Source organism: Ictidomys tridecemlineatus, chromosome 3 (genome assembly GCF_052094955.1).
Source record: "Ictidomys tridecemlineatus isolate mIctTri1 chromosome 3, mIctTri1.hap1, whole genome shotgun sequence".
Taxonomy (NCBI): Eukaryota; Metazoa; Chordata; class Mammalia; order Rodentia; family Sciuridae; genus Ictidomys; species Ictidomys tridecemlineatus.
The window spans coordinates 146,622,596-146,648,462 of record NC_135479.1 but is presented as its reverse complement, the minus strand read 5'-3'; the positions used below and the strand labels follow the sequence as shown (position 1 = coordinate 146,648,462).

Here is a 25,867-nt window from a genome sequence, read left to right as displayed (position 1 = left end):
AGTGGCCCCAGCAACATCTAGCTGATTGGCTCCTCTGCGGTGATGTTCATTGGGCCGTTTCCCTGCCCTTCAGACTGCCAGCTGATGATTGGCTCACAGCGGCCCCAGCAACATCTAGCTGACTGGCTCCTCCACGGAGCTGCTCATTGGGGGACTTCTTTGGCTCCACCCACACAACCCAGCCAATCGGCCTCAAGAGCAGGAGGATTGTGGGAGGTTGAGAGGCTGGTGTGGGGGTGAGAGGCTTGTGGAAGCCGGTGGTGGCAGTTGGGCTCTGAGGGTTTTTTCCTGAGGAGCTGTTTTGCTTGGCGTTTGTAGTTCTAAAAATAAAGTTAGTTTCTTTTGACAAGTGGCTCCTGAATTGTGCCCAGCCAGACTGCGGCACCCCACACCCAGGCCACAGTTTTACTCGTAACCCTTGCACTACAGAACTCAAAGAAGGCTACCATCCAGACTGACTCCTTGGGTTCAGTCTTCTTCACAACACCTGTAGTCTGTTGATTCACAGCACTACTAATGGACAAGTGACTCCCTCCACCCTCTGATTCCGCCAAGGCCCATAACATGTCTGCCGAGACTTTCTAAAATAAGCCTTAAAAGTCCCTGTTCAAATTCCTCACTTCTCCCTTCATCTCTGAGCTCTTCTCTAGAGTTTAGGACCCTTCCACTGAACCCCCAGCATAATCTCTGAGACACACTCTCTTTCTTTCCCTCCTCTTTCTCTGAGGTCCCTGTCCTGACCCTCACCATCCTCCCTCATGCCCACCTCTGCTGTCTCAGAACCTGGTGTCGTGGTGAGTTGGAGAGGACATGAGGGTTACAATGCAGCTGTTTTCCCCCCCGAGGAGAAGCCTCACACACCTTCATTAAGACACCACTATGTCCCCCTCCCCACACTCCAGTTTTGGTTCAGAAACAGGAGGTTCAAATCGGGGAAGAAGCAGCAGCAATAACAGTAACCACTAACCACCAAACCAGATCCTTGCAGCTGAGAAGAATGTGCCCACCTCCCCCAGTACTTTGTCAATCCTTACTCTTTCTCTCCTGTGGCTCCAGGATTCTAGAACCCCCTTCTACCTCAGCCTATAAGCCCTTCCAGTTGGTCAGGGCACTATCTTCATGGAGTCCCACAAGAGAGTCTCAAATGTAAGACCCTTAGTTGGAGTGGCTGGTGGACTCAGTTCCTGCCTTGAATTCTGATGCCTGTGACAGCCCAAATCCTAGAACTGTAGTTTTCCTGACAATGGTGAGATATCCAGCTCTTCCATCCACAGCCTGGATCAATATCTTTCACCTACGCGGTTCCAGTTACAAGGACAGGGTTGCTCTTTCAGGACATTTGCTGGCCCAGCTGTTGTTCTATCTCCCAGGCAAACCTGGTCGAGTAGGACAAGCCAAGTCTTCGCAGCCTGCAGTCTATGAGACAGCCCAGGGTTCCAGAACCTCTCCAGTGGGCTGGAACTTTGCATTTCTCTGACCAAAGTACTAACAAATAGCAGACCATTTAGAAAAGACATCTTCTTGCCTTTTACATGTGACTATCTTCTTTCTTGATTTCAGTGAAAATATTGTAAAAACTAGAGGGTTGTTGTTGTTGTTGTTGTTGTTTTTCCCAAGTGTAGCTCAGCACTACTCAAATTGGGCCCCAAAGCTCTTCCTGGGTAGAGGCCTCCTAGTTGCCTTCTAGAAGGACAATGAGACTCCAAAATTCCCTCTTCCTGAAACAATCTTAAACTTTTAAAGAGAGGAACAGTGGCATTAGGTGTCATTTACTTTGAATAAAAGAGAATTATAGACACATTTTATTTCTAATATTTAGTTTGGGGGCTTTCTAGAGGGAATTTTCAGTTAAAATGTGAGAGAAAAATCACCATTGCCATTAGTTAGATTGTTGTGTGTGTGTGTGTTTGGTTCTGGGGATTGAACCTAAGGATGACATACCATTGAGCCACATGGTCAGACTTTTTATTTTTTATTTTGAGACAGGATCTCACCAGTTGCTAAATTGTTGGAGCTGGCTTCCTGCCTCAGTCTCCCAGTTGCTGGGATTATAGGTGTGCATCACAATGTCCGGCATTAGTCTTAACATAGAATAAGAGTCCAGACATAGTAAAAAGTATGAAAACTATCATTCTTCTTTTGAAGAAGGGATGATAATCCAGGAAAACTGAAAAAATCAGAGTTAAGCTTTTAGAGTAATATTTCAGCACATTTTCCATCTATATGATCAACCCAAATAATCAGTAGCATTTCTCAACATTAGTAATAAGGAGATATATAGTAAAATAAGAACCTTTCAATAAATGATACATCTAGGAACTAAGAAAATTAAGATCTTTGGAGAAAACTTCAAAATTGAAAAAAGAAATAGAAAATGTTTTGAACAAAGGGCATTGGAAGTCATAAAATAATAAATTTAAGAGGATTGAAATATTCAAAGGATATTCTCCAAACATAAGGAATAAAATGAGAAATCAATGGCAGAAGAAAATTGGGAGACTCATAAATATGTAAATATTAAAGAACACACTCCTAAATAACCAGTGAATTAAGAAAAAAACACAAGGAAAATTGAAAAATGCTTTGAAATAAATGAGAACAAAAGCACAACATGCCAAAATTCATGGGGTAAAGTAAATCACCACTTAGAAGGAAACTTATAGCTGCAAATTACCTTTAGACAAAAACGGAGCTGATCTAATTATATTAATACCTGTCAGATTAAACTTTAAGGGAAAACACTTTATTAGAAATAAAGTAAAATATACATTAACAAAGGGAACATTTAGTTTGAAAAATATAATTATGAACTTGCAGATAGTTAATAACGTCTAACTAAAATATATGAAGCAAAAGTTAAACCAAAAGTTTCTTGGAGAAACTTGATAAATACTTAACCATAATATAAAATTATCATAAAACACTCTCAATAACTGATAGGTGAATAGATAAAAATTTAGTTAGGATGAAAAAAATTTAACCAAACAATAAGTTTAATCTAATGGAAGTGTGCAGAGTTTATATGTAGATTTCTACATACACATTCGTTTCAAGCACAAACTAGATCACAAAATAAATCTTAACAAACTCAAATGAATCAATAACATGAAGACAGCACCCTTTGATCACAAGATAATAAAATTAAGAGAACTCCACCTCTCTATTTAGAAATTAAAATCAACAAGATAATAAAATTAAGAGAAACTCACTTCTCTACTTAGAAATTAAAATCAAAGAAGAAACAATAATTTGAATAGTCGAGTAGCACACATATAAGACTAATCTGGGCCAGCATGTATTGGGAGAAATAGCAGAAATATGGGCTATAGCATGTGTTCAGGCCTGGGACAGGGTCATTGGTCCTTAGGCTATGAGAAGATTTTTGTTTTGTTTTGTTTTGGTTTTTCACTTTTGATTTTTCTTAATATACTTTATGCTTTAGAGCAGTTTTAGGTTCACAGCAAAACTGAGCAGAAAGTACAGAGAGTTCCTACATACTTTCTACCCTTATTCACACAGCCTCCTGGACTATCAAGCTCTCCCATCAGAGTGACCTATTTATCACGATGAATATACATTGACACATCATTATCACTCACAATCCATAGTTTACATTAGGTTTCACTGTTGGAGTTGCATATTCCATGGGTTTGACAAATGCATAGTAACATGTAGTATCATAGAGGATAATTTATAGTATCATATAGAATAGTTTCACTGCCAAAAAATCCTTTCCTCCACTTATTATTCCTCCCTCCCCAAACTTCTGGCAACCACTGATCCTTTCACCATCCTCATGGTTTGGCTTTCAAATCATTTCCACCTTTAAAAAATAGAAAAGAAGACTAAACCAAGTCCAAAGAAAGTAGGAAGAAAAAAATCCCCAAAGCAGAAATAAATGAAACAGAATAGAAAAAGCAATAGAGAAAAAAAAAATGAACCCAAAAGCTAATTCTTTGACAAGATGAACAAAATGACAAACCTCTAGCTAGTCTGACCAAAAGAGAAGGAAGAGTAGAAAAAGGAGACGGAAGAGAAGGGGGAGGGAGAGAGGAAGATGATGATATAAATTATTAGAATCAAAAATGAAAAAGGGGATTTTATATGCATATTACAGAAATAAAAAGTCAATATAATGGAATATTATGAACAACAATATGCTAACAGATAATTAGTGTAGATGAAAAGAACAAATTCTTTAGAAGACAAATTATCAAATCTAATTCAACAAGAAATAGAAACACTAAGGCCTTAACAAGCAGAGAAATTGAGTTAATAATAAAAAAAAACTTCCCACAAAGAGAAGCCCAGACCCAATGTCTTCACTGCTAAATCCCACCAAATGTTTAAAGAAGAATTAACAATAACTCCTTACCAACTCTTTAAAAAAACAGAAAATGAGAGAATACTTCCTAACTCATCTTATGAGATCAGTAACAACGCAACACAAAAACTGAACAGACACCACAAGAAAATGTCAGACTGATATTTCTTCTGAATATAGATGCAAAAATCTTCAATAAAGCGGGAGCGGTGGCACACTCCTGCAATCCCAGCAACTCAGGAGACTGAAGGATCACAAGTTCAAAACCAGCCTCAGCAAAAACAAGGCACAAGGCAACGCAGTGAGACCCTGTCTCTAAATAAAACACAAAATAGGGCTAAGGTTGTAGCTCAGTGGTCAAGCGCCCACGAGTTCAATCTCCAGTATCCATGCCACCCCCCTCCCCCAAAATCCTCAATAAAATACTAACAAACTAAATCCAGCAGCATATAGAAAAGATTATATACTACCACCAAGTGTTGAACCAAATGAAAGTTTGGTTCAACATGCAAAAGTTGATCTATACAATATTAATAGAATAAAACACAAAAGAACACATGATCGGGCTGGGGATGTAGCTCGAGCGGTAGCCAGCTGGCCTGGCATGCGTGCGGCCCGGGTTCGATCCTCAGCACCATGTACAAAGATGTTGTGTCTGCCAATAACTGAAAAATAAATGTTAAAGTTCTCTCTCTCTCTCTCTCTCTCTCTCTCTCTCTCTCTCTCTCTCTCTCTCTCTCTCTCTCTCTTAAAAAAAAAAATAACACATTATCATCTCAAGAGGTACCGGAAAAGTACCTGACAAAATTCCATACCCTTTCATGATAGACACTCAACAAACTAGGACAATCAAACTCTTCTCCTTCAACCTGATAAAGGCCATCTTTAGAAATCCACAAGTAACATCATACTGAGCAGTGAAAGACTGAATGCTTTCCCCCAAAGGTCAGGGACAAATCAGGGATGGCCCCTTTCACCTCTCTTGTTCAACATTGTGTTAGCCATTCTAGGGAAGACAAAAATCCTCCAGAAAGTAAAGAAAATAAAAATACCTCTGTTCACAGATGGCATTATCTTATACATAGAACTTCATTAGGAATCCACAAGAATAGTATAGAACTTATAAACACATTCATCAAAGTTTCAGAATACAAAATCCATCTTAGAAATTTTTACAATGTTCATCTGCTGGTTTCTCATGCCAGGTAAGCTTATCCATGTGGACATACCTGCATGGAAGAATCCAATGGAGAGGAGAATGCATTGACTGTAATTTCAGTAGAATTTAACAAGACTGTTTTTAGTTAAAATACTTTCAAGTTACAGCTAGCATTGTTGAGCCCTCTGTATGTAGGAGACATTATTCATGTGATTTACATGTCTCAATGCATTATTACACATGGTCCCACCAAGTATCATTATGCTCATTTCACAACTGGAAAAAGTGAGATAGAGAGTGGTTAAGTAATCTAGTCAAAGCCACATATCTAGAAATTAGCAAAAATGCTTTCCTCAGAATATGGCTAAATGTGTTTATTTGAAAAAGATCAATTACACAAGACTGGGAGTTAGAAGAAAGAAGTAGGTCCTTCCTCTGCCTCCTACACTAGTAAGCCATGGGACGGACCTTGGACAAGTAATTTACCTTCTCTGAACCTCTGTCTCCTCATCTGCAAAACAGAGTTGGAGCAAATGGCATCTAAGCCTCCTTCCACCTCTAGTTCTGTACTTTGAACTTATTCTACCCCTGATTTCTGAATTGCAAACTGCCTTCTCCAGCCACCTGGGAAAGGCAAGAGCCAGCAGAGAACAGCTGCTGACTAGTCATGACAAGAAATCGGAGAAACAGCAACAGGACAGCATGTCACTTGCACAAGTCAATGTTTCAGCCAGCCACTGGGCTTAGGTGAGAAGCGTGGTTATAATTAGAGCAGCAGTCGGTGCTGAATGCTCCACCAGTCTCCTGGGGCACAGCTGGACCTGTCCACTGCACACACAGGACTCCGAGGCTGCTCTGGCTTTGAAATAATCCTGCAAAGGGTTTTTCTCTTTCCTCGAGGGAAAGAAAGCCCATTGAAATAGAACCCATTTCCCATTAGGTTTTCTCCTGCTAATGTCATTCCAGTAGAGACCAAGTGATGATACAGAGGGGGAAGGAAAAAGTCGTAAGCTGAGCCTGGTCACATTGCCCCTTGTGATATAGTTTTATTTTTAACTTCAAAACACTTGAACTATTTCTGTTTAAGTTTTCTCCCCTTCCCTGCCTTCCCAACAGAACTCTGTCCTCTGCTGCTGCGGATACACCCAGGTACCTCCCGGAGATCTGCTTGCTCACCATTGAGGCACACAGGAGCAGTAGATGCTGACTCAGCCTGCACTGTTAAGGTAAGCTCTTCAATCAGGGGCAGGTGTTCCATGGGGACATTCAGATGATGAACATGCAGATGGAGGCTTGCTGTGCATCACCTTTGTGCCTGAGGACGTGGATTGTTGATCAGATTCATTGTGGGAGGGGGTTAGCCCCCAAGAATGAGACGCAGCCATGTGTAAGCTGCAGTGTCAAATTTAAAATCTTAGAGCAGCTTAGAATCTAAACTGCTGATGGTTTAGGTTCTTTCTTCTACAATTAACCAGAAAAGTTATGTGACAGGGGGAGCAGGTGATAAGTACACAGGGGGAAAGTGCAGACCCAGAATTCCTATTTTCTAAAGTCCAAACGCTATGATCTTTTCTCCAATCTGCATTGTCTGTGTTCATTGCAAGTCATTCTCATGCAGCTTAAATTCCATCTACTGTATCACACTACCAGTTAATGCAACAGCTATACTTACTGCACGCACTATTTAAACTCTGTCTGCAGTAAGACTTGTTTTTCTCTTAACAATATTCCCTAAATGAGACTCTCTCCTCCCCAGGTCTCTTAAATCCAAAATGCATCCACGGAATATAAGTGAAAGTAGTGTACAAGTTAAAGCTTTATATAGGCTTATACATCCAAACCAAAAATTGTTACAAACTTGAGACTTGCCATCCAGAGGAACAACAGCAAAATGATTGAAGATACAGGCAGTACTATAAGCTATAAAATACAGATAGATTATTCGTGGCTTCTGGAATAAATATATAGTGTTGTATGCGCGCGCGCGCGCGCACACACACACATACACACACACACACACACACACACACACACCCCAAGGGTAACGGAGCACTGTTTATTTTCTTGTATTTCTCTGGTTCAAAGTTCAGCTAAGGACATCCTGGGAAGTAGCTTATGCAGCAAAAGGGATTCTGTATACTAAACTTGGAAGTGTTCAGGTGAAAGCCAGCAATGCCAACTCAAAAGAGACCTAAAGCAACCACTCAGATACCCTAGTTTCTGGTTCCTTCTTGCCTGTCTCTATAACCTCCAGATATACTCATGACTCTGCACTAAGTGTCTGTGTTATAATTATGCCTGTTTTCTGGGCACAGTGAAATTCACCGTGTATAATTGCTTAACTTCATTTAATTTTGCCAGGGTTTCCATGGCACTAAATCTACAAAATGTATGCTGGGGTGCCATCCCAGTGAGACTAGATTACGCTGATTTAGCAGTAATAGAAAGCCTTCATTCAGAGCCACCCCTAGATAATAGCCAATTAAACAACGAAGCAGATTAAAAGCAGAGAGATGTCTAGAGTAGGTGGAGAACTGTAGATTGTGAAGTTGTAGAGATCTGGGGAGAGTGGTTAGGTTTTTAGGGTGTGGTGAAGTTAGTAGAAGCCTGAGGTTATGGAACCAGGTATGGGAATCATTCTCAGTCAACTGGTTGTATAAAAAAAAAAAAAATCTCAAGATGCAAAAGGATTACTTCAATGGTTAACTTTAAACATTTCTTTCCCTAAAATTAAATATCTCCATAGGAGGGAAATAGGTTAATAATATATAATTAGAGTAATTCCTTGGCTAGTTAATAGGTTAAGAGTTAAAGTTCATATCTTTGACCTTTACCTTTTAACCTTGTCACTTTCACTGAAGTTGAAGCTCAGAAATAAATCATTATTACTAGGGCTAGCCACATGAGGAGGCAGAATAGTTAGTCACTGACATCATGTGAGGGGTGCTGAGAGGGCCCTTTACCTAAAAATATCTCCCTGACATCAACTCTGTTTGCTGCTAACTTTAAAATTATAGTAAAGAATGTTAAAACTATTATCTGTTAATCCCATTCTCTTTTGCTTGAGTCAGTGTTTAAAATACATCTCCTATACCTGCTATCATGACCTTCAATGAGTGACGCTTGGTCACCACCTTTGCCTTATTCTTCCAGGCTCTGTCCAACTCAGCCCTCAGTACCATGTAGGCTGCCTTTGACCACCACCCGGCAGGTAGCTCTGGGTGGTGCTGTGGTTTCTCCAGACTCAATAACAACATCCCAGTGCAGTAGAAAAGAAGCATGTGATTAGACTCTGAGACCAAGGTACTTTCCTTCTCTGAGTCTTCCATTCTCTTCTAAAAAATAAGGTGAACCTAGATCCTCTCCTTTCAAAGTGATTTCCTTGCACCATCAGCATTGTCTCGAGCTGATTACAGGAGAGAGGCTCAGGCTTCACCCTAGTCCCACTGAATCAAAACCTGCACTTTAAAAAGATGGTCCCAGTGATTCTCCTAGTGGGAGAAGCTCTGGAGTAGAGGATTTCTTGTTATCTGCCTGGTCCACACTTCTGATGGTATGGCTGAAGTGGTTCAGAGAACAAGGTCCCGGTAATACCCTGGAAATAATCCTGGTGGTGCTCAATGTGTCTTTAACTCCAATCCACTGAAGCTTCTTCCACCTAAGCTAGTTAGTTCCACCCTTTTTAAAAAGCACCCCCCAATTAGCATCACCACAATTTCTTCCTAAATTTGTTTCCAGTTGCTCTCACAGCTCTTTCAAAATGCTACTTTCTTTTAGGTTCTGTTTAATTCAACTCCATCCTATTCTGTAAATACCAATTGAGTGCTGGGTGCAGTAGCAGCAGCACCCACTCTCTGGCCCCTCAGAGATCATGCAGCGTGTTACTTGAGAGGTGATTGAGCCCTCTATTGACAGTCCAGTCAGAGCACCTTCCACTGCCTTGCTGCGCCTGCCAGTCTTGCAGGCCATATGAACCTCTCCCTGCTCCCAGCTTCCAACAACCTCCACCAGTCTCTGCTGCTGTAGCAGCTAATTACAAGAGAGAAGCCCAGTCTGACTGGCACCTTCCATTTTCCTTAATGAGCAGGAGAATGTAGGTAAACATTTAAACTTATACAAACTTGGGCCTAGGAAAGAAAAATGCCTTCAGCTTGTCTTTGTGACATCTAAAAAGTTCCAGGCCTTCTGATGACAATAGCCCCCACCCCCGGGGGGGAGGGGGCAGTATCCCAGGCCTGAGCATACTATCTGAAATCATGAGAGCTTAAGGAATGCTTTGGGGGTGATTAAAGGAGCCCTGAGGATTATGGGGATTTACATTCTTAAAAGACCGAGGTAAGGCTATTTAAATTTATTTATTTTTTAAATGGAGTTTGAAGATTATTAAGTTGGCATTGTTACGTAGGATACATTGGAGTAAGGGGCAACTGAAAATCAAAAGGCCAGCCAAGGGCCTCAAGAGCGATACAATGTGAAGAAATAAAGGCCTGAAGAGGGAGGTGACCAGGAGAATGGCCTAAAAATTGAGTTGCTTTGTTTACCTTTGATGCTCATCCAATCCGATGGGTTATTATCAGCCCTATTTTATGGATGACTAAATTAGCTTTGGGGAGATTAAATAACTTGTCAAAAAGTACTTAGCTACTTCATGAGAGTATGGATTGATGTACTTTACATTGGAGGTGTCACATAAGCCTCTTTGTGGAAGTAACATGCAAGGTGATCTCGAAATAGGGAGCAGAAGCTTATAATGCAAATGAGAAACGAGGGGAGAATTCTCTCTGTAGAAAGAGAAAGTATGTGGATCTCATGCTGGAGTAATTCAAAGGTGGAGCCAAGTGCACAAGGGCAAGAGATGAGGTCAAAGGGCAGGAGGCAGCTCTTACATGGCCTTGTGAACCATGACAAGGACTTCCACACTTTATTTCTTGTGATGGAATTGGATGGAAATTTTAAGCAGGAAAGTAATGACCTAATTTTATAAATTGTTAAATCACACTTTCTGCTGGCAAATATGGATTATGAGGTTCAAATTAGGGGACTGTAACTGATCATAACCTTCATTATACTGGACTGAATGAGAGATCATGGTGCTTAGGCTTGTGCAGTGGTGGTGGAAGATATGGAATGATAGGATTACCCACCGACCTTCCCCATTAACTGGCAAGTAGTTCCTTTCTACCTGGAAGCACAATACCAAGCTGTTATAGCTCAGTGGTTCTCAAACTGGAGCTTCCATAGAATCAGATGGATTCAGTAGATCTAGGGTAGGGCCTCAAATCTGTACTTCCAACCAGCTTCCAGGTGATACTGACGCTATTTGCCTGGGGACCACACTGCCTTTGCTAATCATTTTGCTACATTCTGAGTGGTCCACATAGCACTATGATTATCATCACATCAAACTGTTGCCAGGTTCTAAATGCTCCCCTATTTCTTTAGTGAAATATCCATTCCTTAAACTCACATATCTGGTCCTCCCACAACTCCACTTCAGCTATATCCAATACACAGTGAAATCTAAGGTCTTTGAACTAATTTAAATCTAAATTGTGTTATTTTGACCACTGTCCCCTCTAGACAGGGGAACTTTAAAATTCATTTTAGGAGGGGGAAAGTATATTGATCATGTGCTTGACTGAAGTTCATTCGTAAGAGGATGGGATGCATTACCTTTTCAGTCTGGAAATGAGAATTCAAGGGGCTGGGGATGTGGCTCAAGTGGTAGCGCGCTCACCTGGCATGCATGTGGCCCAGATTTGATCCTCAGCACCACATACAAACAAAGATGTTGTGTCCACCAAAAACTAAAAAATAAATATTAAAAAAGAGATAATTCAAAGGTGAATATAAGAGCATAGAATTTGAAGGGCTCAGGCATAGATTTTTGTCAACTTTTTCACAGTAAAAAGTTTATATCATCTGTGTGATTGATTTAGTATGTACTTCATTTTAAATTTCAGAATCCATATTTTAGTAAATATTTTTAACACTAATCCCTTCCCTTTCACGTCTGTGTTCCATGAAATGTAAAGCCATCAATCAGACCTAGATCCTCCTCTCGTTTCCTCTACTCACAGGGGACATAATATGGGATAAGGTTTAGAGACATACCAAAACAAAATGAAAACTTCTCTACAGAGATGGAGATGGTTCCAATGAAGAACACCTGGCTCCTTTACAATAGGAATAGATCATATATGTGGCCACCATGCTGTGTCCCAACTCTAGCCATGGACTTGCATCCTCCCCAGACTGGTGAAATGGACCACATATGTCTCCGTGGGTCTCTGAACATTGTGTGATATAGCAAAGAGCACTGGGTTTGAAGTCCAACAAACTTAGGCTTCTTTTTGCATCAGTATCCTTGTGTGTAAACTGAAAATGGTAATACCCACCTCACCTGGTTGTTGTAAGGACTGAATGAGATGATATAAGCACATGATATAAGCACCAAATTTTATTTCTCTTCCTCCACAACACCCAAAACACAGACACAAATATTTCACTGTAGAAAAGTCAGACAGACCCCATAGAGGAGAAGGATCCAGTCTCTATGCACAATGAATCAAGATTAGGAGAACAGGTCATCTATGTCACAAGGCAACCAATGAGATATCTAATTTGATTAACTTGAGGCAACACTGATCTGCTCCAACTTAAGGTGAGCAATCAACTGTCCAAATCCTGGAATGTGAGACTTTTAAATGCTGAACCTGGGGAGTCCCAGGCAAACCAGCAATAATTAGACTGTCAGGTACTCCAGATGGGTCCTTATCTCAGTGGGAATAATTTTCCCAGATACACAATGAAAGGTTCATTTGCCTCTATTTGTCTCTCTCCTTCTTTCAACTACCAAACTTCTCCAGAATAGCCTCCACCCACCATTCTTTCTGCTCAGCACATGTCTTCTCTCAAAGTCACTCATCTGGATGTAGCTCTGGAGCCTGAAAGAGGATCTTTAAATAGCAGCATTAAAAGCAGTGGGGGAGGGTCGCCTTTTCTATGCCAGCGTGCATTGTTTTCTCTTAAAGGAATATTTCCAAATAACTTCACAGGGATGGAGAGCATTAAACCTATCCCACAAATGTTCCCACTTTAATAACACTATTCCCAGGAACCATACTCCATAACACTGAAGGCCAAGAAGGGATTGTGTCCCTCCAGCCAGACATATCCCTGCTGCCAGGGCCCAGTTTGCATAGGTAGCCCACTGAACTAGCCAAGCCCTTCTTTTCTCTTCCCAGGAACTGAGCTCCACTTCATTACACAGCAAGCTGGCAGATAGGAAGCCGGATATTGCTGACCCTGGGATCTTTTTTTCACATAGTCCTATTCCACTTGTCATCTGCCTCTTCTTTCCCACCTGAAAGCCAAAAGGAGCCCCTGAATTTTCCAGACTCCTTCTTTCATTCACAAGTTGCTTTTCTGCAGAAAGCTGATGGTCACATTCTCTCAGCCAGGTCACAGGTCTGCCGGGTCCGTCTTGCACTACGTGCTTAACAGCTTTCCCCTCCCTCTGAGCAAATGCCACATTTCAAATGGCTCAAGGTCCCACAGCTGAAATGCCACATTCACTCTGGCAAAAGCTCTTTGGGGACCTCCCATAAACGGTGGCAATGTTGTCATTGTTCTTAGTCTTGCAGTAGCATTTGAGGCATGCCCTCCCCTGCCTTTATATCTGTGACAACATCGTTCTGACTTGCTGAGCTCTCTCCTCTGACTCTACTTCTTCCTAATGTGCCTCAAAGTGGTCACACATGGCCATGCACCATGGCTCACATACCTATTCTGGTGTTCTCACTTCCTTAGGCAGTGCTTCCCCTCTCACTTTTAAGTGGATAAGTTCTCAAATCTGCATCACTGCATTCAGTCCCTCATCTTCCCATCCACATGATCTACCAGTATCTCAAGCAACTTGTATTACGGTTTCTGGATCCATCTTTCTTCCAAAGATGGTTCCCTCTCAGACCTCTATTTTTCTCAAAATTATAGCCGATATTCTCCCTTTCTCACTCAAAAATTTGGTATCAACTTTGTCTCTTCTTTCCCCATCTCTAGCATGGAACAAATATATGATTTCTTCTTTGTAATATTTCCTGTCTGCCTGTTTTCAATATCACCCATAAAATCTTCCATCACGTTCTCTAAAAAGCATTTTCTAACTGCAGATCCTCCTGCTCCACTCATCCCTCCACTGCTCTCAGTCAACACTCAAATTACAACAGGAGCCATTTTTGGCTCCCTATGGAGTATCAAATAATTCCAGATTTTTAAGTCTAATATTTAATAATTTCCAAAATAAGTCCACAATTTTTCCCCTAGAAGTGAGCTGGGATATGGCAAGAGTGTTAAATGATCAACAGCTGGATTCTTGCATCCAGAATATGTGCTCCTTTCTTGAACATATTATATTCCATTTCAGGTTATCTTAGTTAATTTTGATTGTATAATAAAATACCATGGACCGGGTGGCTTATAAACAACAGAAATTTATCTCTCACAGTTCTGGAGACTGGGAAGTCCAAGACAAAGATGCTCATGATGTTTGGTGAAGACCTGCACACTGGTTCATAATCTTCTTGCTCCATGTTCATATGGCAGAAGAGACAAGGAACCTGTCAGGCTTCTTTTATGAGGGCACTAATTCCATTCATGAAGGCTCTGCCCTCATAATTAACCTCTGGGAAACCCCACCTCCAAACACCCTCACTTTATGGATAAGATGGCAACACATGAATTTGGGGCAACACAAACATTCAGACGATAGCACAGTCCAATTCCCTCAAGCTTCCCACTGTGTTTGTTCAGCTCCTTCTCTGATTCTCACACCTTGGTCTGTCTTCCACTGGGTCCTGAACCTATTTGAGGATCTGTCCTGTGGCTTCTCACCTGCCCTGACTCTGGATGATTAGGTGGAGAGAGCATTCCAGCACAGTCCCTTTTTCATGATCACTTGGTGGGCCTAGTGGGGGTTCTCATTAATAAGAACAGGGTTCTCATTAATGTGCATTAGAATCATATGTGGTCGGGTGCAATGGTGCATGCCTCTAATCCCAGTGACTTGGGAGGCTGAAGCAGGTGAATCACAAATTCAAAGTCAGCCTCAGCAACTTAGTGAGGACCTAAGCAACTTAGAGAGAGACCCTATCTCAAAAGAAAAAAATTAAAAGGGCTGGTGGGAACGTCACCAGTTAAACATCTCTGCGTTCAATACCTGCTATGAAAATCATCATCATTGTCATCATTACATGGGCAGGATGTTAAGATTGTAAATTCCAGTACACACCCCGAATCTGGTGGCCAGAACCCACAGCAGCACTATCTAATAGAACTTTCCACAAAGATGGACACATTCTGTGTTGTCCAATGTGGAGAGTAAGCACTTACAATATGGCTAGCATGACTGAGGAACTGAATCATTCATTGTGTTTTATTTTGATTTATTTAAATTTAAATAGCCACATCTGGTTGACAGTTTTGAACATTGCAGATCTATTCGAGTCAGATCTATACACATCACAACTGATTCTAACGAAAACAGTTTCTAAGTCACTTTGACAAGCAGTCCAGGTAACTCATACTCCTTACCGACACATGGCAGGTAATCATCAAATGTTTATTGAATGCATGGATGAACAAGTGAATAAACAATGAACCAGACTATAGTTTTCTTGAGATTTAAGACTGTCACTCCTTAAAAGGAAAACCTGAAGGGACAGTTTCAGACAAAAGAGGCTAAAAAGACTTAACCATATGCAATAAATGGGACTTGAAAGGATCCTTGTTCAAAATTAAACATTAAAAAAATTAAAAATCGGGCTGGGGATGTGGCTCAAGTGGTAGCATGCTCGCCTGGCATGCGTGGGGCGCTGGGTTCCATCCTCAGCACCACATAAAAATAAAGATGTTGTGTCCACCAAAAACTAAAAAATAAATATTAAAAATATTCTCTCTCTCTCTTTAAAAAAATTAAAAATTATGGAAAACATTTTTTTGGAACTACTAGGGAATTAGTAATATAAACAATCTGTGGCATGACATTAATAAATAAATTTTGGTTTTCTTAAACAAAATAATGTAAAAATTACCAAAGAAAATGTCTTCATTCTTTGAAATGCATGCTGATGTACTCAGGAATGAAATGTTATGATATCTTATTTTCAGTCAAAATGTTTGTGAGAGAGAGAAAGAGAAGAAGGGGAGAGAAAAATGGTAAAATGTTAATAGTTGTTGAATCTAGGTAGAGTGTTTTTGGGTGTTTTTTTTTAAATGTCCCTTAAACTTTTTAAATATATTTTAAAATCTTCAAAAAAAATATTGGGAGAAAACTCACCATCAATAAATTGACAAGATAAGGACTGTTCTGAGTTTCATACATTTAAAACTCATTAACTTCTCCCTACAGTGCTACAGGCAGGTACTATTATCATCCTCCCTTTACAGACAGGAAAACTGATGAACAACGAGGTGGAAGTAACTTTCTCAAAGTCTTATAGCTGCTGACCTGTAGCACCAGGGTTGAGCCTTGTGTAGTCTGCCTCCTACTGTGCACTCAGAAAACTCCACTTTCTCTGGAAAAATCAGAAGACCTGGCAACACATAGGACCAATTAATTTTTTAAATATTTTTTTTAAAGAGGGAGAGAGAGAGAGAATTTTAATATTTATTTTTTAGTATTTGGTGGACACAACATCTTTGTTTGTATGTGGAGCTGAGCATATGCCAGGGGAGCGCGCTACTACTTGAGCCACATCCCCAGCCCCAAGACCAATTAATTGACCAGAATCCCTGAAGGCAGAGAATCTATTCCCTATTTAGCCTGCAACTGAGGCCTTTGGGGTTTTGACCCCTGTTCTGACCACAACACAGTGGAAGACACCAAGGTGGTGGCACATGACAGATATGTCACAGGTACTTCGACATTGCCCAGACCAACTTGGCTATCTGGCTGACCTCTCATTAGTCATGAAGGTCCAGTGAGAGACAAAGTGAGGGGGCAACTTGGACAGATTGGGAAAGTATAGGACAGAGAAGTAGGAGCCCTAGAATAACTGTCAATAGACAATGGAAAAAATTGCAAGAAAACAGAAGTTGCGTCTCCCATTGGTGTAGGTAATGTGCTGCATCAGAGGGCACTGGGGTCAGTGCACGAGCACAGGCTAGCATGACCTGGGTTGGAAACCTGACTCCATCACTTACCAGTGTGTGACCTGGCTAAGTTACTTAACTTCTTTCACCTTCCATTTCCTTGACCATAAAATGGAAGCACCACTTCCAGGATGGTGAGAAGAATTAAATGAGAGAGAATGTGGAGTGTCTTTGGCTCCTGTTAATATAAATAACCATAATATTTTTCTTACTAATCATTAATATTCATATCTTCATATTTTCCCCTAGAGTTAAGAAGCAAGAAGAAATTGAGAAGCTATGGTAAGTGCCAGAATGTTTGTTGGAGCTTCACCTTTCAGTCAGGGTCTTGATTTATTTAGCCTGTAGCCCAAACAGCTGGCAGACTTGTCCTTATGATTTGATGCTATTTATTGGCAAGAAATTAACACGGAGTAAGGGGAAAGCAGAGAGTAGAAAACAATTTGTGAGCAAACAGTTTTAATGAAAATATTTAAATAAGGTTCCCAACACACAGGAATGTAAATGTCTGAGGAGATGGAAATGCTAGTTGCCCTGATTTGATTATTACTCATTATCTATGTGAATTGAATTATCCTACTATACCCCATAAATACATACAAATATTGTCAATTAAAAGTTAAAAAATAATATAGCAAAAAGTGAACAATACCCTAATTGACTAATAATTCCTTCAGAAAATATTATTGAGTACCTACAATGGTCCAGGCCTGGTATCAGGTGCTAGGAATGCAGATGTGAGCAAAACCAGACACAGCCCTTTCTCCTCCCAGCACACCTCTGGAGATGATTGAATGAATGACAGCACACAATTTTCTGGAATGTTATCTGCCATTATAAAGAAACACTGCAAAGAATCAATACCAATCTAGTTTTATGCCATAATAGAAGTTCAAAACACAGGATTCAAAATTGTATTCACAGTATTAGCCCTATAAATCATACATAAGCTACAACTCAATAACAAAAAAACTGTCAATGTCATAGATCATTCATTACATTCAGCTTTTTTTGTTCTTTTCTAAACATAGGTACTATATAGGTAGGATGAACACTGGAAACATTTTAAGAGTTGATAGTTGTTATTTCTGGCATGTGAGACTTGGAGGGATTTTTTTCTTCTCTACAATCATCACTAGGTTACAAGGTTCCTATAAAACTCATGAGTAGACAGGAAAGAAGCAACACTGTCTCAGACATGCACTGAGCTTCTCTTACCGCATTCATTTTTTTTTCCCTCTCTTCCCTTGCTCTTGGCGTGTCCAGGGCAGGGTACACAGGCCCCCACCTGGGCCACACAGGCATTGTGAAGGATGTATCAACCGCCACTGCCATGTTCCTGTGGAGCCCAACGTCTCCTGCCTGGTGATAAGCTGCCACCTGCTCTGCGGTGCTACCTTCCACATGTGCAAAGAGGCAGAGCACAAGCTCCTCTGTCCTTTAGAGCAGGTTCCATGCCTCAACTCTGAATATGGCTGCCCCCTTTTAATGTCCCGCCACAAGCTGGCCAAGCATCTGCAGATGTGCCCGGCCAGCGTGGTCTGCTGCTCCATGGAATGGAACCGCTGGCCAAACGTGGACTCAGAAACAATCCTTCATGAGAACATCATGAAAGAGACCCCCAATGAGGAGTGTTTGGATACAGCCCTGGCCCTCCAGGATCAGAAGATTCTCTTCGGATCCTTGAACATGGTAGAGCTTTTCCCAGAAACCAGAGATGCCATGGAGGAGGAGCCAACCAGGAATGGTGATGCCAACTGGGAGGAAATGGAAGGAGCAGTGGGAGGACCAGATGCCAGTTTGGTACCACACAATGGTTTGTCAGCACCCAACGGGGAGATGAATGAGTTGAGTCAAGAAGAACGAGAGGCACTAGCCAAGACCAAAGAAGGGATGGACCTGGCCAAGTTCAACAAGTGGGAAAACATGTTCAGCAAAGAACATGCAGCCTCTGCTTTAACTAGTTCATCAGCAAATTGTGAGAGCAAGAGCAGGGATGGTGCAGGGACAGAACAGATTTCCGACGGCAATAACGTGGTAGAGGGAGAGGCTGCTGCCAACGGCGAAGAACCACAGCAAGACCAGAAGCAGCGGGACTTTTCCGCAGAAATGGAAAAGACAGGCCTTGCCCCCTGGCAGGATGGTGTTCTGGAAAGATTGAAAACAGCTGTAGATGCAAAGGACTATAATATGTATCTAGTGCACAATGGGCGGATGCTCATTCACTTTGGTCAGATGCCTGCTTGTACCCCCAGGGAGAGAGACTTTGTTTATGGCAACCTTGAGGCTCAAGAAGTTAAGACTGTTTACACCTTCAAAGTTCCTGTGAGCTACTGTGGGAAGCGAGCAAGAATTGGGGATGCCATGTTGAGTTGTAGGCCGAGTGAACACAAGGCGGTAGATACTTCTGACTTGGGGATCACCGTGGAGGACCTGCCAAAATCAGACCTCATCAAGACCACCCTCCAGTGTGCTTTGGAAAGAGAACTCAAGGGCCACGTCATCTCTGAATCCAGGAGCATTGATGGGCTATTCATGGATTTTGCCACACAGACGTACAACTTTGAGCCAGGACCGTTTTCCTCGGGGACAGTGCTGGCTGATCTCCTGACTGCTGCCAACCCAGGGGGACTTCATGTAGAGCTCCACAGTGAGTGTGTGACCAGGAGACACAACAAGAGTAGCTCTGCTTTTACTTTCACCTGCAACAAATTCTTCAGAAGGGATGAATTCCCCCTGCACTTCAAGAACGTCCACACAGACATTCAGTCATGCCTCAATGGCTGGTTCCAACACCGATGCCCCCTTTCCTACCTGGGATGTACGTTTGTTCAGAACTATTTCCGTCCCCCAGGACAAAAGGCCAAAGTGATCTACAGTCAGAAGCTCAAGACCTTTGCCATCAAGCCCGAGGTTGCTCCAGAACTGAACGAGAGCAGGAAGAGCAACCATCTCATAGATCAAGGAGGAAAAAGCCAGAACTCTCTAACCAGCCTGCCCCTGGAGGTTTTGCAGTACATTGCTGGGTTCTTGGACAGCATCAGCCTGTCCCAGCTCTCCCAGGTGTCTGTGCTGATGAGGAATATCTGTGCCACCCTGTTACAGGAGAGAGGGATGGTCCTCTTGCAATGGAAGAAGAAGAAGTACTCTCATGGAGGCACCTCCTGGAAAGTCCACAGAGAGGCAAGTTAATATGCATTCACTCAATCAACAAATACTTGTAAAGAGCTTTTTATGTGACAAGGATTGCACTAGATGATGGGACAGTTGTTAGAATTAAGACTGATTCAAGGAGATCAGTCTATTAAGGGAGACAGATCCTTTTCCACGCTGGTGTGTCCCCAGATTGCTTAACTGGTTCCCTTTGCCCTCCAGCTTCCAGTGGGGCTAATACCATGGGAGGGAAGGAGGGTGGAAGAACAGGGTTGAAGGATCCACTCTCCTGGTTCCTTCCCTTCATGCCCCTTTGAACTGGCTAAGTTCAGCTAAGGTGGCTGCCTCCGGTGGCTCTTCCCACACAGTTACTCATTCTGGGTTCCTATGACAGCCTTCTTCCCCTTCAGGCCTAGAGGAGTGACTCTATACTGTTACTAAGGTTGGATACTCTACAGTATCTCATGGCTTTCCTGTACCTTGCCCATATATTTGAAAATCATTCCTCTTAAAAATTCTCTTAACGTGACCCCATTTGTGTGTGCCATCTATTTCCTGCTTGGACTCAATTACAGTAAGGCAACATTCTTCTCAGTCCTATGTCAACTGATTCTTGGTTATTGTTTGTTTTGTAGTGAGTGCTGAGTATTGAACCCAGAACCTTGGGCATACTAAGCAAACACTGTATCCATGAACTACACCCCCAGCCCTCAATGGTTCTTTTAAGAATAGTTTTTGCTGTTGATAAAGGCATTTTGAAATTCTTCATGAATTCAATCTACCGATCTCTCCCCTGGTTCAAATACTTAATTTTTTCAGAAAACTTTGTTGTATTAAAGCATCCCTTTCCTTCAGTAAAATTTTTGTTTCTTTTTCTCCATTGGGTCATATTTGCTTAGCTGTATTATGACTTCTACAGAAGTGAGACTCCTAATTCATCATATCTAAGTGCCTGTAATGTCCTTTTTTTTTTTTGATAGCGGAGATTAAACTGAGGGATACTTCACTACTGAGCTGAGCTACATCTCCAGACCTTTTCATTTTTTATTTTTGAAATAGGGTCCCCCTAATTTGCTCAGGCTGGCCTTGAACTTGTGTTCTTCCTCCCTCAGTTTCCCAAGGAGCTGGGATTACAAATGTGTGCCACTACACCTGGCCTGCAACGTTCTTTCTCATAGTAAATATGGGGGTAATACGAAACAAGAATGACTAATACCTATTTAGGTCAATAATTCTATAATATTAATGTTGCAGTTCTTCCTAAAAGGTGGGTGTTTAAGAGCTGCATTGGGGAATTAGAAGTGTTTGCATCTATTTTTGTTGACTATATTTAAAATGTGTATTTCCATTATTGATCACCTAGACAGTCTTGTTCAAACATAATTATAAGACTCTCTCTTACGTATCCATGCCTACATCCATGTGCTAAACACTGACTGTCAACCACATGCTAAGGATAAATAGTGAATGAGATATTCTTTTGAAAAGTGTTGTCTAAAACTACCTATTATCTTCCTCTACAATACAGATGCAAATAATTTAATTTGCATGCTAGAAATTATATTTTTCTTTTTTTGGGGGGGGGGAGATGGGAGTGGGGAGAGGTAGGTTTCAAGTTTGTTCCTAATTCAATGATTGCTGACCACTCTTGGATATCATTTGGGACAAACTAATTTGCTTGCAGAAAAGAATAAAGAGAATTTAGTTGGGGCTAAAGGATATTCACATTAAAATGGCTTTTGGGGTAAAAAGGGAAATAATTCCAAGATCCCAAGAAATAGTTTATTTTTGCACAGGAACAAGACAAAACACTGAGGGTGAAGTAGTCAGGCTGAAAGGGTACCAGGTGCCAAGGGTGCCAAGCCTCATAGCCACATTTTAAAACTAGTAGCTTTGCCACCACCTCCCAGCTGGAAAGACCAGAGAGTGTTTTATTGAGTACTGACTCAACTCATAGAACTCTCCATTGAGGTAAGACCTTAATTTAGTTAGAATACTTCTAATTTCAAGCAGGTAGAAAAGCAATTAAAAGTACCATAAACAATAAATGGAATTTATTAGCGTATATAACTCAAAAGTCCTTAGCCTAATAGTTTCAGGTAAGGCTTGACTTAGCAACTCAAAAAATTCCCCAAATGTTCGTTTTACTTTCTGTTTCTTTGTTTCCTCAATATTGGCTCCATTCTAAGACAGTTCTCCTCTGGTGGTCCCTGGAGACTGCTAACACCTCCTAGGACTACAGTTCCTAGTTCAAGTACAGAAGGAGAAAGAGAATCTGCTTTTTGAAATCTCAAACAAAAGTGCTGGGGTAGAATCCCATTGGTGCTAATTGTCCTGATTTAAACTGGGTCTACTCTAGAACTAACGGTTGCTAGTGGAGGGACAGGGGAAGGTAGGTGGATGTCAATATGCTGATCTGTGTCAGTCATTCCCACACAACTGCAAGGCTGTCTGGGAAGGTTATTAATTGGAAGGGGGAAGCTTAAAATTGGACTCTGGGGAAGAAACTGACAAAAGTCAAATGCCACTGAACACTCGGGAAGGAAGTAGAGAGAGGCGTTTCCTCATCCTATTCAAACACAGCCAGCCTGGGGGCGTTGCCCCAGGTTTATCTTTAAGTTTTTCTCTTTCTCCACAGATCTGGCAGTTCAGCAGCCTCTTCTCCCAAATCAAGAGCTGGGAGTTTAATGAAGTCACCTCCATGTCTGAGCATCTGAAGGCCTGTCCTTTCAACATCATAGAGCACAAGACTGACCCGATTCGTTTGACTAGCATGTGTCAGCCCCGTGAGCAGGCCCAGGAGAGCTTAGTCTCCACCTTTAGAACTAGACCACGAGGAAGACACATCTAGAGATTTGGATGGCATCATTCTTGAATTTTTCCTTGGAGTGATTGAAAGCAGGACTGAGAATGGTTTGAGAAACCCCTGCTGTAACTGCATATTCTGCTTCATTGCATGTATTGGAACATATGATGTCTTTCAAAACCTCAGCAATTGTACTAGACCTAAGAATTTCCTAAGCGATGACTTATATGATAATGCCACACTGTGACTTAGTTTTCTTTTTCTTTTTTTCTAAAATAGATAAGTCTGAGGAGAGAATAAGTAACTGAGGCTATTTGGAAAGGAATACAAGTCTTTAGGAAGTGAGAGAGCAATGAAATTCCGTAACCAACAAAAGCCCATGATTTTACACTGGGCTTTTTGGTTTACAAAACTTGCATATTGGCAGGGCAGACAGTACATGGACAGTCAGTTACTCTTGTGTAGATTCTTAGCAAGGTATAGAAAGGAAGCCTTGAAAAACGAGGGAGAGTCCAGAGGAGACTCTGTATTTTCAAAGAAAGGACAAAAGCCTCAAGCCTACTTTTTAACGTTTTTAATAATGATTCAGGAGTCAAGGTTGTTTTTTCCTGAGACGTATATTGTAGGTCTGGGTGAAGGAGAGCATAGGCAAAGCCCAGTGCCACCCTATGTCTGAAATGACCTCCATACATGATGCCAACCTCAGTGTCATGCCAGGACACACAGGGAAGCTGAGGAGACTACGTGTTGGGTAAAGTCCAAACAAGACCCCCCACAGTTCCTGTGGCACTAGTCCACAGGTACCATACACCACTTGGATAGTCCACTGGGGGCCTTGGAGAGAAAGACATATGAACACAGTGGTTCCTTGGATTGCCCCAAGCTCGCTGGTCATTCCTCCAGCCTGTCAAAAACAGATGCTACTGCTGTTTTTGGTAACAAACCATGAATATTCCCAAGCACATAAGTAGAGGGAAAAGTCCCCAATAAACTTGTAATCCTTAAAGCAGAGTTTCCTAACCTTGGAACTCCTAGCCACTTGGAACCTGGACTAGCTTCACTACTGAGCTACCTCCCCAGCCCCTTTTCATTTTGAGGCAGGGTCTCACTACGTTTCTGGAGCTGGTCTTGGACTTGCGATGCTCATGCCTCAGCCTCCCAAGATGCTGGGGTTACAGGTGTGCACCACTGTGCCTAACCAGAACTATTGACATTTTGAATTGGATAATTCTTTGTCATAATGGACTATTCTATATATTATAGGGTATTTAGCAATACCCTTGGCCTCTATTAAATCCATCCCCCACCACCCCACAGTAACACTCACACAGTGAACAGCCAAAAATGTCTCCAGATATTGCAGAATGTCCTCTGGGAGCAAAGTGGCTGCAGGCTGAGAACCACTGTCCTAAGGAATATCATAGCAGTAAGTTAGGATATGCTCATTTGTCAGTACAACAGAATCTTGTTGCACATAGCCATCCACAATGGCTGTGGTTTAATGCTGCCCTTATGTATCTACTAAATAGGTTTCAGATGTCAGGTGATATTAAGACGGAAACCAGATGGATCCAATTGTTTGATATGGCTTCATGTCCCCGGGCCACATGGAAGAATATGTATTTTCTGCTCTCCTCAGTTATATCCAGGAAAGTTATTTGTCTTATGTTTATGTCCTTCTTACCTTAATCAGTGCCATTTTCCAAGCAGTTCTAGCTGTTCTCAAGCAAGTGAGAAATAGGAAAAAGGGAGGACAGAACAAAATGGAAGTAGAGAACGAATTCACCCAACCAAAGAAATTGGCTCATTCATCTGGGTGCTTGTTTTGACTGGGTCGCCCCAGTTCAGAAATGGTGTAGGTCATACCTCTGAAAATGAAGAGTCAAGATGGTGGTAGAGCAAGCCCCAAACCAGAAATATGCTCATCTTTCATTATTATGTGCCACTTGGTACTATTTGGTAACGTAATCTTACTTTTTCTAAAGCTTATTGTTTGATTTATATTTTACATTTATATATGTCATTGTTTTCTAAAAATATAACTAGAGTGTGATCTAAGGCTTTACTCAGTGAAGATGAGTAACTAGAAGCAAACTCTGGATGTCAGGTGTGGGAAAGAAGAAAGGAAGAGAGTTCTCTGGGTGTCAGTCACATGTGTTTGGAATCTGGTCCTTCTTATGTGGAGGAATAATGCTCCCAAAGCCAGGATTTCTAATTAGAAAAAGAGAGAAAGAGGAACTAAGGACAGAGGACGATGAGTCAGGGCTGCGGTTGAGGAGCAACCACAGAGGCATGAAGAGGGCAGAAGGCTTTCCCTCCACAGCGAGGGTGGGCGGGGCACGGGTTCAGGACACGCCCCCTCGTGGGGGGCGGGGCGCTCCTTGAGGCACTTTCCTCTCCCATTTGCTCCTTTCAGAAGAGTACTGATTTGGTCAACATCATCAAACACATTTATAAGTTAATTGTTCATATTGCAGGAAACCAGGGTACTGCTGGTATCTCCTGGTTCCTAGAGGAGAGAGCAGAGGAGCAGGAGGGGACCTTATCAGAGACCCTGTGGGGAGACAGATGATTGATTAGTGAGGTGAGGCTGTAGTGAGCAGCAGGAGCAGGGAGCGCCTAAGGAAGAGGCAAGACAGCTAGACATGGCTTCAGAGTAAGAAGCACTTGAGGTGGGCAGAGAGGGCTGTGTCACAGGAATAGAGCCTCAACAGAGCCCGTGATGAGCATCACAGCCCAGAAAGGCAGACCAGAGTAGAGACTAGCTTTGAATGTGGAGGGCAGGGTCTGTAGAACTTGGCCAGAAAGGACTCTATTGCCTTAGCAGCAAAGCGATCTGGAAAAGAACTTTCTCCTCTTCTGAAGGGAAGAGTGAAAAAGCAAAGTGGAACTTGGAGATGGATCAGGAAAACTGCTGTAAAAGTCTGCCTTCTGTGTGAAATCAAAGCAAACTGAAATGAAGAATGATATTGTGTACATGTGGTGACCTATTGCTATATACCGGAAATCCCAGTGTCTCTATAGGAGGAAATAAAGGCTGCTTTGCACTCACCTTTGAAAGGTTAAGGTGTGTGAATCGTGTGAGTTATATCTAGAGAGTTTTGTGATTTGCTGGTGGAGAAGTCATTATTGAAACTAAGGATTGTGTGTCTTGAAGAAAAGTCAAGAACAAGCTTGAAGCGTGCAGCTCTCTAGGTGCCCCCGCAGCTCACCAATTCTGATGAAGTCCTGGAGCAACTATGGATCTCAGCCACTAATCCTAGTTCCTCCTCCT

General features: G+C 41.8%; 1 protein-coding gene across 1 annotated transcript; it reads left to right on the top strand.

The window, feature by feature from the left end:
- The first annotated feature begins 1,243 nt into the window (after positions 1-1,243).
- Fbxo40 (F-box protein 40) lies at positions 1,244-25,644 on the top strand. Its single transcript, XM_078041172.1, has 4 exons — positions 1,244-1,433; positions 6,600-6,709; positions 17,805-19,817; positions 22,426-25,644. The coding sequence occupies exons 1-4, from the start codon at positions 1,244-1,246 to the stop codon at positions 22,636-22,638; spliced, it is 2,526 nt and encodes an 841-aa protein (XP_077897298.1). The 3' UTR covers positions 22,639-25,644.
- The last annotated feature ends 223 nt before the right edge of the window (positions 25,645-25,867 follow it).

Excerpts from the sequence above, each read along its gene's own strand:
- Fbxo40 (XM_078041172.1), top strand. The coding sequence starts at position 1,244 with ATGGTGAGATATCCAGCTCTTCCATCCACAGCCTGGATCAATATCTTT. Across the intron at positions 6,710-17,804 it reads ACTCAGCCTGCACTGTTAAG|ACAGGAAAGAAGCAACACTG; the intron begins GTAAGCTCTTCA and ends ACTCATGAGTAG. Across the intron at positions 19,818-22,425 it reads CCTGGAAAGTCCACAGAGAG|ATCTGGCAGTTCAGCAGCCT; the intron begins GCAAGTTAATAT and ends CTTTCTCCACAG.